This window comes from Patagioenas fasciata, chromosome 19 (genome assembly GCF_037038585.1).
Source record: "Patagioenas fasciata isolate bPatFas1 chromosome 19, bPatFas1.hap1, whole genome shotgun sequence".
Taxonomy (NCBI): domain Eukaryota; kingdom Metazoa; phylum Chordata; class Aves; order Columbiformes; family Columbidae; genus Patagioenas; species Patagioenas fasciata.
In genome coordinates this window covers 9,753,742-9,767,192 of record NC_092538.1, presented here as the reverse complement: position 1 = coordinate 9,767,192, position 13,451 = coordinate 9,753,742, and the positions used below count along the sequence as shown (strand labels likewise).

The 13,451-nt window shown below is 40.4% G+C and overlaps 1 protein-coding gene across 8 annotated transcripts in view; it reads right to left on the bottom strand.

The window, feature by feature from the left end:
- The window catches only part of SPECC1 (sperm antigen with calponin homology and coiled-coil domains 1), an 80,797-nt gene that overhangs the window by 58,981 nt on the left and 8,365 nt on the right, over window positions 1–13,451 (bottom strand). For 4 of the 8 annotated variants that reach the window (XR_011741981.1, XR_011741982.1, XM_065852822.2 and 1 more), the window contains exons 1-3: window positions 12,426–12,529; window positions 4,660–4,835; window positions 3,643–3,778 (exon numbers count right to left, since the gene is read on the bottom strand). Coding sequence is in view for 5 of the 8 variants with exons in the window: in XM_065852822.2 (XP_065708894.1) it covers window positions 3,643–3,778; window positions 4,660–4,806 (283 nt within the window). In the remaining 3 variants the exon portion in view is untranslated. Of the gene's footprint in view, window positions 1–3,642; window positions 3,779–4,659; window positions 4,836–12,425; window positions 12,530–12,730; window positions 12,810–13,451 lie in introns of those variants that run through there. The other 4 variants (XR_011741980.1, XM_065852819.2, XM_071817152.1 and 1 more) reach the window with 3 other exon arrangements.

The following is a 13,451-nucleotide window of genomic DNA, read 5'->3' as shown; positions in this document are numbered from 1 at the left end:
GAAACCCCAGATGAGATCAGTCATTTGGTTTCTAGTGAAGTCTTGTGGAACAGAACGCACCAACCTCATTAGTGTCTCTCCACTTGTCTCTATCTTTCAGAAGAAAAATGAGACAGTAATGAGACTGAATGCAAAGTGTAGCAACCTTTCTACAAACCTACAGTAGTCCTTTGATGTGACAGATCACGAAAAGCAGGGCCTGTCAAAAACTGATGAATGGGAGACTAAAAGGACCCCAAGGTCAACAGAGAGCTGTCCTTCAAAGGAAACCACTTTCCTTTTTCCTGTTCTAATCGGGGTGCATTAGCATCTTATGAAGAATTAAACTGTCAATTAGATTTTTGCAAGGATTTTTTTTGAAGAAGGGTTTTATTCAGAAAGATGTTTTGTTTGAGTTTTCTGATTATGTGAAGGATGCTTCTGGTCTGGATTAGCTTCCCATTAACTTAGTTAGCCCACATCAGAAAGCGACAAATGCTCGCCAAGCAGAGAAGTTAGCTGGAAGACAGGCAGAAAACTCAATAGATTATGAAATCTAATATATGAATATTACTCTCAGAGAGGAATCTTGAAGTGACAATTCTAGAAACAGGCAGGAAGCTCCAAAATCTGTAGTGTGCCACATTTCCAGTTTTGTTTGGAAACCATATCTAATGAGTGATAAGGTTATTTGGCTTGCAAACCTCTAAGGATCAGAATCTGAAAAACATCACTGACTTCCTATAATCCTGAACCTTAGGGAGAGGACAGTCCTAGCTTTTCATGAAGATACACATTCCTCTAGGCGTTTTAAAATAAGTTGTTTACTATATGGCTTCATAGATTGGACAGCTTTACAAGCACAAGCATTAAAATAAGCATTTTCAAGATTAGTGACCTCTTCCTCCTGTTTTGCAATTTTTCCACCTCTTCATCTATCGAAGCACTAAAAGCCATGCAAGAGCTCTAAGTTTGGTCTTAACATAAAACCAAATTGATACTTCAAGACTGTACATGGAAGGACATAACACTGTGGATAAGGAAGCTAAATCCAAGACATTTATTTCTCCCTCCATGTCATTTCCCATTACTTGGGATTTCAAAACCACCAAGTACTTACAAAGCCAAACCTCACAGCACAGAACTTCCAGCCAGAATCCATCTCCAGTTCCATTTGCTCAGCTCCATTCACCAAGAATGGAGACATGAGATTGGCCTCGTCTCCCTTGAAGTCACTTCTTATTTACTGCATTAACTTTCAAAAAGGTGGACAGGGTAGTTATGACAGCAAAAGGTTAGAATGAGTAACCTGAACTCCACCAAGGGCAGCATACCAACAAGTCTATTTGAACAGGCAATCTTGATGTCAATTATTTATTATCTGCAGCACTTAGAACACATACTATTGCTCAAGGTCAACACACAAATGTCAAACAGTCACACCCAAAGAAGAAAGATATCTAAGTTTTTTCTTGCTATTATTTCTATACCTTGTTTCTTTTAATTTCTCTTACACAATACCACTATACCAAGTAACACCAGAGCGTAGCTGGAACTAATAGAATTGCATTAAAATAATAAAATTGCTCACTTGAATTACAGAAAAAGCAAGGCCAATCTAAAAATGCACAAACAAGGCAGGAGTGGGGGAAGACATGATGTCTGCAGTTAAGACATGAAAGGAAAATACAGAACTGATGAAACCAAAGAAAGTAGTTACAAAAAATGTCAAGATTTATACAGTTGGCCATGTACACAAACATCTGCATTTCCCAGCTACAGGAACATTCCTACTTGGATTAGCTCCACAATCAGTGTTGCAGTGTGGTCTTGATCAGAATCAGAGACCAATGGAGATGTCATTTCAATAAAATATAGCAGCTGAAACAACGTTCTTTCCTTTTCTACTTCATGTTCCCAGGAACATGTTGTGCCTTCTGTCATATCTGATTTTTAATTTTCCTCTTAGCAACAACATACTGTATTATAATATGCCATTGGTATTTTTTCATGGTGTGGCAATCTAAAAGTAGCATTCAGCTTAGTAACCTTGCTCACTAACATCTAGCACCTTTCAGTGGCCAGGATAGTGACACATTCTCAGAACAGAACTAGATTTCCAAGCACCCTTTTGGACTATGGAATCACTGTGAAAATTAAGATATGTAAGGTATAGGTCTTTCTGTATACATACCTATAGACAGCTCCTATAAGACCTGGGACAGTTCTCTCTAGGTAAACAGGAATTTTAGAGGGGTAGCACACAATATTAGTGTTTATCTACATGATAAACGTAACTCCACACTTGAACTCTTTTTCACCTAGCACTAATATTCTCATTCATCCTTCTACCGATGTTGATGCAAAGCAATATATGAGGTCAGATCTAATGATGTAATTTAAACAGGCAAACCAATATCCAGATGTAATTTGATCTCCATAAGCCATTATACCCTCTGTATTTAGTCATCACCATAAATCTTATCCCTCCCCCAATCCCAGCTATTATACATGCATGCAGAAGGGGGCTCTCTGTTCCAGCGCTGGTATTTTTGCATCTGACGTACGTATGCCATTCTGGACTCCCTGCAGTGCTGTTTCCTTGGCTGCATTCCCAGGATCCTATGCTGCATCATCTGTACAGGTCCTCTTCTCCCCTCATTACTCCTCCCAAGCGTCTTTTGCCAGCATCATGCCTCTTTATTGGCCGGTGAATCTCAAATGCCTTTGGATACGACTAGTCACTATTAAATTTGCGGATTTACACACCAATTAACTGCAGAACAGGATCTCTTTTTGGGTTACTGCGAAGCATTTATGCTGTTACAAGACGCATTATTTCATTATTTTCTTTTTGATGGGGGGAAGTATGTAACACTTTTTTTTTTTCCTCCCCAGAAATCCCTTTCTGGTTAGTAACATTGCTCTGTTACACTGCCAAACCCTGCCGAGGCTGCGACAAATAGGGAGGTCATGGTCAAATTTAATAAGATCTCACATTCCTTGGAAATGCCACCCGGGAGCAGACAAAAGCAAGCGTTTGCTGAGCTCCTGGGGGAAAGCAAAGCATTTGCACACAAGCCCTTGGTATGCAGATGGTGTTGCTGCCTTTAGAAACCGGCTTAAATTTGAAACCAATGTGAATAAGAGGTTGTGGCTAAGGCTGAGGGAGCGAGCATGCCACAATGTAGCTTAGGAGCACAAGCTGTACACGAAGATGCTGTGGCCGGCTCTTTGTTCTCGCATCTCTGCCGCGTCCCAGGAACAGCAGGGTAACGGCTCTGCTCATTCAGAGGGGAGAGAAAGGAGAATGCTATTGATATATGGTAAAGATTTTAAAAGGAAAATGAGATGTCCTGTAAGGACGGAGCCGGGCCGGCAGCGCCACCGCGAGGCTGCTCAGGGCCGGGCAGCCTCAAACACCGACAGCTCCGGGAAACCCCCGGCTTCCCCCTTTCAACTTTAGATTAAGGATTCATGGGGGTGTAGGATGCAGTCTGCAAGGCAGAGTATGTCTCGTCCTATATGCTGTATGTTATAAAAGGTAAGTTATAGCTGCAATACAAGTGGGAGATAAGGAAAAATCAGGATCTTGGTAAACCAAGTGACACTTGCAGCACATTTTGTACAGAGCAGACAATCTTCAAGAATCTTTGCATCTACCTGTACTGGGCTTCAGTCGACTTTCAGCAAGTTCAGAAATCGCTCCTGTTGTAATGGTCTTCTTCAGCCTAGAGACTCCAGCAGCCGCAGCCACCCCTGGTTTGGTCAGCATGTCATCGCTGCTTGCCCTTTTCAGCTGCAATGCACAGATTTTGTGAGCAACCAGAAGATAAAGATCTTGCATATTCCCATCAAGTAGTTCCAAGTGCAAGGTTCTTGGAAGAAAAGGCACACTTCCATAAAGTAACCCAATGGAAATACTGTTTTAATAACTGTACTAATTTTATTTATTTTTGTATTTGTTTTGCATTCTAGGTATTTGCAAAGTGGGTTAAGAGACAATACAGTTTCAACAGTTAAGAATGAAAGTGGGGAAGAGCGTTCAAAATTGGCAAATAATTGAAAGGCAGGGAAAAAACAATTTACAGGAGTAGATTACTGGCAAACCCAGCTTCTCAGGTGTTGCTCTGCACAGCAGTCATCATAGTTCCTCACTGGTTTACATTAGGCCAGGCATTTGGGACTGTGCAGATAAATACCAGCTGCAGAGCCTGACACACCAAGCAGATCAAAGCATCAAATAACTGGCCCTTAATATGTTCACACAGCACCTTCAAGATGGACAAGGGATCAGATCCAGCCAGCCTGGGTTTAGGAGGGGCAGGTCCTCTCTGACCAACCTGATCTCCTTGTATGATCAGGTGACCCACCTGGTGGATGAGGGGAAAGCTGTAGATGTGGTCTATCTAGACTGCAGCAAAGCCTTTGACACTGTCTCCCATCATATACTCCTGCAAAAGCTGGTAGCCCATGGAGATTTTTAAACTGAGATTGGACATGGCACTTAGTGCCATGATCTAGTAAATTAACTGGAGTTGGACCAAGGGTTGGACTTGATGATCTCTAAGGTCTTTTCCAACCCAGTCGATTCTGTGAAAATGTAACATTCCAGGACTAAATCGAAGCTTTAACCTGGAACAAGGCTACAAAGCTTGCATAGTCCTGACTGGTTAGTACCTTGCTGAGCCGAGATTCAAAGGCAAGTGAAGTTGAGGACTTTGATGTCTTCATTCCTGTTGAGGTGGTGGAAAGTGATTTTCCTCTATCAACCCCATGACTCCCTTGCTTTGCTATTGCACTCCAAGGCCTCGCAGTGCTCTTCATTTTTTTCCCAAAAACTCAGTCTACAGAACCTAAAAAAGTAAAAATATTTATACATGTAAGTATACAAACACACAAAAACATAAACTGTCTTTATTTCATCTGAAAGAGAGCAGAGATATCTGGCATCAGTTTAAAGAGCTCAAAAGGTAGTGCTAAACTTTATTCCCTCTGTTAGACACATCAAAACTCAACCTGGAGGATCCCTCAGAGCATGCTCCAACCACTCATTTTTCACAACGATTGGTAACATTGAACACAACAGAAGGCACACTGACTTTTGTTGGTACTGTCTGTGTTGGAGGTCTTCATCAGCCACAGCAGAACATCTGTGAATGCTGAAGCATGATGAAAGAATAACTGAGAAAACTGAAGTCCACAGCAACTGAAGACAACCTTGGGATAAAAAGAAAACTACTTTTCTTACTGTTAGATCTGGCATCTTCAACTGAAATAGTACTCACTTCTAGAAAGTCACATGAGAAGCAAGTTTCCTCAGTTGTATAGAAAACACAATATCTTTGAGTTTCTAGAGAAGTAGCAGTGGATGTTGACGTGGTGATAAAAAGATGTTTCACAATACAAAGATTTACAACACATGGTAAAAATATCAACTTCCTTGCAAACAAAACCACATCCACTATTCCTCAGAGATAAGCTTATACAAGAGAGAAATCCCACCAGGAATCAGCAAATAGACAAAGTCCTTTTTTTGGATATATCTGAATAGATTTAGTTTGCCAGCAAGAAAAACTAGTCTGTTTCTCTGGGTAGACTGTTGCCAATTAAACAGCTAGCTCATCTCTTGCAGATCTGAAGCCATACATTTTCATCAACCATTGTTCAATCCAAACCAGAAACAGAATAACATCATTAGTTGGACTAAAATAAATAAATAAATAAATAAAGAAGATATATCAGTCTGAGTTGGGAGTGGGAGGTAGGGGAGATTGCCTGGTATTGCCCCTTCCCCCCCACTTCAGTATGAACAACATTTTTCTTCTACAGCTTCATTTTCTAAAACAGTCACAGGATTTATTATAGCTGCGTATCAGTCCTGTGCAGGCAGAGGCTAACTTGCTTCTTGTCTGTCAAACAGGTAACCAAAAGACCGATGAAGACACCAGCCCAGCGTCTCAGCCAGGAGCATGTGCCCACAGCAAGCACACACTGCTTATCCCACAGGAGTCCAGCTGGGCCAGCGTGAATGTGGACAACAGAGACCAAAACAATTTATTCCTGGCTGTCAGAAGAAGGGCTTAGGTCACGTTTTGTGTCTCATAATTTGCTTTATACTTTATTTTGTGTTCACAAATAATAACACTCAATGAACTCATGGGAAAGAAGCCTGTCTGGGGCCAAGTCATATTCGACACAGACAGCACCTTCCAGGTGCCATGAGGGTCTATTTAAGGAGTGTTTTGCAGCACAGAGGCAGAGGGGAATGTCAAGTGCTCTGCTGCTGTCTTACAGAGAACAAAGCCAGCAAGTGACATCTATTTATCCTTGGTGCCTCCTGCAGAGAGGGCTCTCTGTTTTCTCCACAGCTCTAACCTGTCAGCTCCTAAATAAATAAGAGAGTAGTTATTATTACTAAGTACAGTCACTACTCCATTAAAATTCTTAACACATAAAGTGTGAAGCCATCAACTGATCTCATTAGAGGAAAAAGCAGAGTAGTCTTTGATGATTATGTTGATCACTTGACCTGGCTCCTTCTTTTAAAGCACTGATATATATTGTAATAGAGCTTACCTATCTAATAACATCAAGCATTCCCACAGTTCATGATCTACCTTAGCAAGCTCTGGTACTTTACATTATTTAATTAGCTATTTTTTAATGAGCAATACCTTTCACTGCATTTATATGAGTGAACAAGCAACTACACATATGCAAACTACCTTCCTGATTAGAACGCCAAATTATGCAGATTTTGGTTTTTGTAGATCCCGTAGTTGCGCATGCAGTTTGCTTTAGTAGACCCTCTGCATTTCTTCATAACTGTATCTCATACTTTCCTGCCTTAAGCTGTACAGATGCTTTGATATCCTAAAGAATTTAATTGTGAGCCATTCACGGTATTCTGAAGTTGCAGTAGAGTGATAGGCTCATTAGACCATGATGTTAGAAGTAAAAGAATGAGCTACCAGAAAAAAAAAAGAACCCAAACAAAAACCTGCAACTCAAGAAATCCATCCAGTAGCCTGAGGCAAACTGGCTGTTTCATGTAACAACAGTGATTTATGCACCATGTGGATTTAATAATATTTTACTACACCAAGCAGATGAAACTAAAATTGAAAACAGTATATTTGAATTTATTAGTGTTTATTAGTTTTTCTGTGTATTTATATGAGAACCAGCATTTGTAAAAGGTAGAAGTACGGCTTCTTACATATTTGGCTAACCTGAATCTGCACTGTAGATAAGGATTTCAGTCTCTGAACTGGGATCCCAATATTTTCAACACACCTTACACGTACTTCAAAGAACAAAACCAGGCTGCACACATCTTAAGCTCTTTTCATTCCTAGGTAGGTGACACACATTTGAGTTATCAGAAGTACTGCTTGAGGAGAAGCAGTCAAGAAACCTAGCAGTCAGACTATTAAGTAAAGAAAAACTATTAGCCTATCTGCAGAAATGAAGTTACATAAGAAAATCCCTGCTGGGGGGCTAGAAATATTAATTACCTGTACCCCATGTAATTTACACAAGGTAGGTTTTGGTGCTCATGTCTGTAACTATTCACTCAACAGGACCGTCAAATTAAAGTAGTCATTCAAGTTGCTTTGGGGGAATGAACAAAAAAAGAATTACTCTCTACATCTAGTAATGAGTTTCATAAGGTACCAGACGGCAGGTTCACTGAGACCTGTGAGTGCCCAGCACTTCTGAAAAATGAGGTCAGAATTACCAACTTTGCAAATAAGACTCTCAAAGGACAGAAGTCTGACTTTGGTGGGTTAAAAAGCACAATCCCCAGTGCCATTTTCATGTAATTCAGTTACTTTTATTACATCAGAAGGTCAGACTATTCTAGACTCTTTATTACACATTCTCATGAAATCAAAGCAAAATTCCCTTCTGGTTTTTTAGCATGTAAAATTTGCATCATGCTTATACTATTTTCCTTCTAACCTAATCAATCTTTACTATTTTCAGACAAACTATCAACCAGAACATAGAAATATCTAACAAGTTCAGTAAACTGTAAAGCATTTTCTAAAGGCATGCAGGAAGCTATATGGCAGGATAGCCAGCTGGGCTAAAATAGAATTATTTTCTGCCTTTCACATCAATTAACTTTAAACAACGACTTTTAGGCTTGACAGATGCTTCCATGACTCATCTTGATTTCTCAGCTGGCATTAGGAATCCAGCCAGGGAAGCTGACAGTTCAATATAGTAATTGATAACTTGAAGATAGATGGCACAGGTTAAAAATCTATTTGGAAATAAGTCCAGGCTAACAATTAAAAACTGTTTACTCTCTATTGGTCATCTTTAGCAGCTTTCCTTGGGCATCTGCTCCTTTCAGCTCAGTATGTAGTATTTTTGTATCTAACACATCCATCCTCTCTTTCATCTAGTTTCTATTACTTTATTTTTGAGTGCCTTTGAGGCTCAGTGCAACCTGCCTCCATTGCTCCACCAAATGAAGACTCTCGCTGGATTTTTGCTGGTACAAAGCTTGGCTTCCATTAGAGTTGGATTAAAGACTCACCCCCCAAAATAAATAAAATCACAAGCCAGACCATCTTCTTCCACCCAAACACAACTACAGTGAGCAGCAGTTTCCTTTGGTCTGCCTCAGACTTTCTTTCCAGTCTCATTTGCAGCTGAATCTTCATGTTTTGCTGGTACAGTACTAGGAGACAAGACACCACTTGGAAGTTTTCAAGTCCAGACTGCACACTACAGCAGGGTAAACTCTGCTGGTTTTATGCATGCCTCAAGCAAAGGTGGTTTTATTATTATTACTATTTTGTAACTTTAAAGTGTGGAGAAAAGTGTAGTATAATAAGAAAGCTAGGCAGTTGTAGAATCCAGCTGCTTTTGCAAGGAGTTAGAAGTGCTCATAGTTTTTCGATATAAAGGACATACACAGAAGTCACAAACATGCCCAAGGTCACCCAACTGATCCCTGGGAAAACACAAAACAAAATACCAGTCCTGGGATTTAACCATCAGTGGCTCCAATATAGCTTAAGAGTCACATCCTCAAAATCTTCAGTGTGCTAAGCTTGCTTCCTCATATGAAAATTAATCCTTTGGATTTCAGTTTGCTTTGCTTTTTGTTGTTGTTGTTGTTGTTCAGTTTAATTGCTCTGCTGTAGGACTTTAAAAAAAAAAAATCAGAAGTGCATTTTCAATATGGCATCGGATGAGATTTTTCTTTACAGGGCACATGGTTCCCTTCCTCTACAGTAGAAGTAACCACTGCAGAGCCAGTTCCTTCCTTCCCTTGCTGGTATCAAATGGAACCAGACAGTGGAAACCCCCTTGTATCTCTCAAAGACACAGTTACTTTACCTGTGGTTACAGTGGTAAGAGATAGTCTAATTTTTATATTAAGGTGTTTCTTGCTTATTTCTTTAGTGTGTTTTCCATAATTCTCTAAAATGTATATTTATTAAGAGTATATACACACACAGAAAGGTTACAAGGATGTGTAAAACACATCAGAATGGCCTAGGTGAGGGCAGTTCCAGCCAGCCACAAGTGACAAGTTTCTGGCCACCAACTCAGCTTCCCAAACCATTCCAACAAGACTGCCAGAGTCCAGGTCAGCAACTGCAGAACTCCATGTATCAGCATCGCTCAAAATAAAAGCCCCTTCCCACAGCAACCATTAGGGTCATTGATGACTTTTCCAGGCATGGACAGATGAGAATAAGAGCAAAAACTTCTGCCCACCCTCCTCCACAGAAGTTCTCCCTGGAGTTTTGGATTTGTCAAACTTTTATTCTTGGTTAGATCGCATTTAAAAATGGCAGAAGTCACAACAAAATCCTGATGTGTGCACATGAACAAAGGATTTATTTAGCTGCATTTCTCTTGTCCTGGTTCCACAATACTGGCCATTTATAAGGTAGGAAAAAAATACAGATAACTTTGCTACTTCTCTAGCTAAAATACCCAGAACTGTCATCCAGCACAGTGACTGATGCTTAGAAATCAAGCCAAAGCTGTACTTTGAAACATCTGGCAACATGCTCCTCCTTAAATTTAAATTCTGCTGTTTGCACATGGATATTCAGTCTCCTCCTCCTCCTCTCTCACACTGATTATCTAACCAGTCACTTCTCAGAAGATAAACTACGCTACCTCCCAGTGACCCCAATCCTAGAACATGGGCATAAGGAAACAAAAATCCCAACCTAGCTGTAATTTTCTGGTTTCCAGCCATCCAGAAGGACAGTGTCAGCTACCAGTGGGATAGTGTGATGCCTGCAGAAGGTGTGAAGCACAACTGTGTGCTGGCAGTCAATCAACAGCCCACCGAGCTTCTCTGGTCTAGGTAGATGTGTTGTCTCGGTAAGGCTGAAAGGACTCAATGAGCTACCGTTTCAAGGCAGCTACTGCTCATTAATCCAGGTTCTTTGAACCACTGTCCCAGTGAATACAGCACAAAGCAAGTGACACATACAGTTAATACTTCACATTCTTCCAACCCGCAAGGAAGAAGAAAAGGTCTCATTTTAGATAGAGCAAGAGTGATATAATTGCTAAAGAAATTAAGAACAATTAAAGTGGTTTGCCTGATAATTACCTGTCATTACATTTTTCTGTAGCATAGTGGGTAGATACTTCTACAAGAAGGAAGGAACAATCATGTTATTTGGAACAGCAGAGATGCACAGCGTGTGGCTACATGGCAATCCTGACTGGTACATGCACACAGACAGGCAGGTTCCCCATCCTCTCAAAGCACAGGGGGATGATGCTGCACCCAATTTCATCCTCAGCTCCAGCACAGATTTACTATACTACCTCAGCCATGTAATCTTTCTATGCCTTCATTTTTTCATTTATAAAAATGGGATCAGAATTGTTCACTAAATAACATTTATGAAGATACAGACATTCACATGCCTTAGAAAGGAATCCCATAGGAAAAAAAAAAGTAAAAGTGAAATAAATCAACATCTGCCACACAGCACACAAGTGAGCAGCCCCACAGACTGCACATGCTGGGATGTTTCCCTTACTCCCATTTTTCATCCATCACAATACAGAGAAATAGAGCTCTGGAAGCTATCCCTTAAGGAGATATTTATCCTCTAATTAAGTGCAGAATAGACCACTTATTGAAGTTAATAAATTGGGAAATTCTGAACATTTATATGAGTGAGAGCATGAATTTTTAACAGAAAGGGTCTTTGCAAAGACAGGCACAGAACTCTAAAACTGCAGGAGAAACTAGAGGACTTCTGCATTTTAAAAATATTCATACCAAACAGGAACAGAACAGATTTAGGCAATAGCATCAACAGTTTACAACTGTGACTTTGGGGACCTCTTATGGACTGAAAGACCCACCTTGGTCAGCTACATAATGAAATTAAATTGGTTTAAAACTGAACTAGAAAGGGAAGGGGTAGTACTTATATCTGTGCATGTCAAGATGAGGTATTCTTGCATTAGCTGTGAAATTGTGCAGAAAAAGAACACTATTTCAGCAAATCAAATATCCCCTCTCCTGCTGAGGCTACATGGGCAGAGAACAGTTTATATTTTAGAAAGGGTGGAAGAGGAACATGCAAAACTGTTCCTTTTGGAGATGAAAACAGAAAGGATTAGTAGGGAATATCTAGAAGAACTTCAACTGTGTAGAACAGAAAGGGGTAGAGAATCCCTGTTTTCAAACCAGTTCTACCAGTAATCTCTTACTGCTACAAATACAGGATTTAATTAACATCTCTACAACGTCACCATATTACATGCTATATAAATGCTATTATTACTATTGTTATTATGATCAAGCTTCAGTCCACAGTACAATTTTAAGGACAATGTAAAACTGTGACAATTAAAGGGTCCTGCTGAGAACACGAACAGCCCTTTCTGTAATGCCGTAAGAGGGTGCTGGTCTGGTGTGCTCCCCGATGCTCTCACTGATCCCCTGTAGAGATGTTCGCCGCCAAATCTATTTGCTCAGCAGGTTGTTCCTTTCTTGACTGGACTATGCGAACATGCAGTAGCAGAGGAAAGTCAGCTCGTGCTCCTGCTTCATTTACTGCTGGAGCACAACCTTGAATTGCTAGAGAAGCAGAAACAGGCACAGAAACAGCTTCAACCCTTCTGCCACTAAAATATATGAAGCTGAGCAGAAGAAAAATACAGTAGCCAGCTCATGCAGGCTCACATGGTGGGATTTTATTTTTGCTGTCATAATGGCTTTTAGACCACCCCCAGCTCATTTTCAGCTAATGCAGAATCATTTGCACCATACAATTTTGTTTAATGCAGTTTAGTTTTAGAGGGAGATACTAAGAAAAGAAGTGTTGTGGAGTGAACCAGATCCATTCACTCTAAGAACACATTGCTAATCTTATAACCCTTCTAGAGATAATACAGTTCCCACCTTAAAGAAAAGATTTTTAAATACTTACAGTAAAAGCTTGTCTGTTTTTCTGCATTAAAAAGAAAACTGTCTCCCACTAGCTTCTGACAGCATGTGCAAGCCAGACTGAAAATTCAGGGCTTGAGTGCTTCCCCAAGAGGAAAACCACATTGCAGTGAGACACAGAGAGCTGCTTGAGAAATGATTCACATACGGAAGCAAGCTGGCTTCACCAGCGCTTTGGCATTCAGCACACACACACACACATATGCACACTTGCTTACTCAGGGGAATGAGAAATAGTATATTTTCAAAGCAAGGAGGATTTATGCAAGAAAACCATTTGTATCTCACCTTCCAAACACCAAGATGCTTCAATCTGTAAAGCAGATGAAGAGTTTCTTTTCGTATCCCATCATCCCCGAGAGCAGAAATGGACACTGGGCAGAGAGTGTAAGCTCCAGACCAGTCTGCATGACCCAATCAAGTAAAAACTTGCAGTGCATACAATGTAGGAAGGGCAAGGAGGTGGCCACAGAAAGAAGGCGTTTTTCAGACAAAACCACAGAAGCAGCTTCCAGAAGCTTTTATATTCCATGCTAATAATCTCTCCCCCAGAGTGCCAGCAGTCAGAGCCAGGACACCTTATGACATTTCCCTTGCCTCCATCATTGCTTCAAAAAAGTGGAGATGTATTAAGACATGGGCTTTTACACAAGTAGTAACTAGAATCAGTCCTGAGTGACTTCTCCTGGACTGTCCAAGAAGTGTCAATCTGGTCTTTATTTAGAAGAGAGCAAATAAAGGACAGGAGTAAGCAATGCTCAGAAACATTCCCCTTTCTTAAGCTTTCTGAAGATAATTTAGAGAGTTTGAAAACAGGAAGGAAAGGGCCAGAGGTCTAAACAGAGCTAAAGCAGGCAAAAATAGTATCAAGTTAGAGCAAACAGAGGGGATGCAGAGAGAAATCAAATGCATATTCAAATGGCAAACACAGCAACCTAAGGAGTTTAGAACTGGGCTTTTTATTCAACTCCATGGAGATATAGGGCTGTTTGCTCTGATCCATCTGACC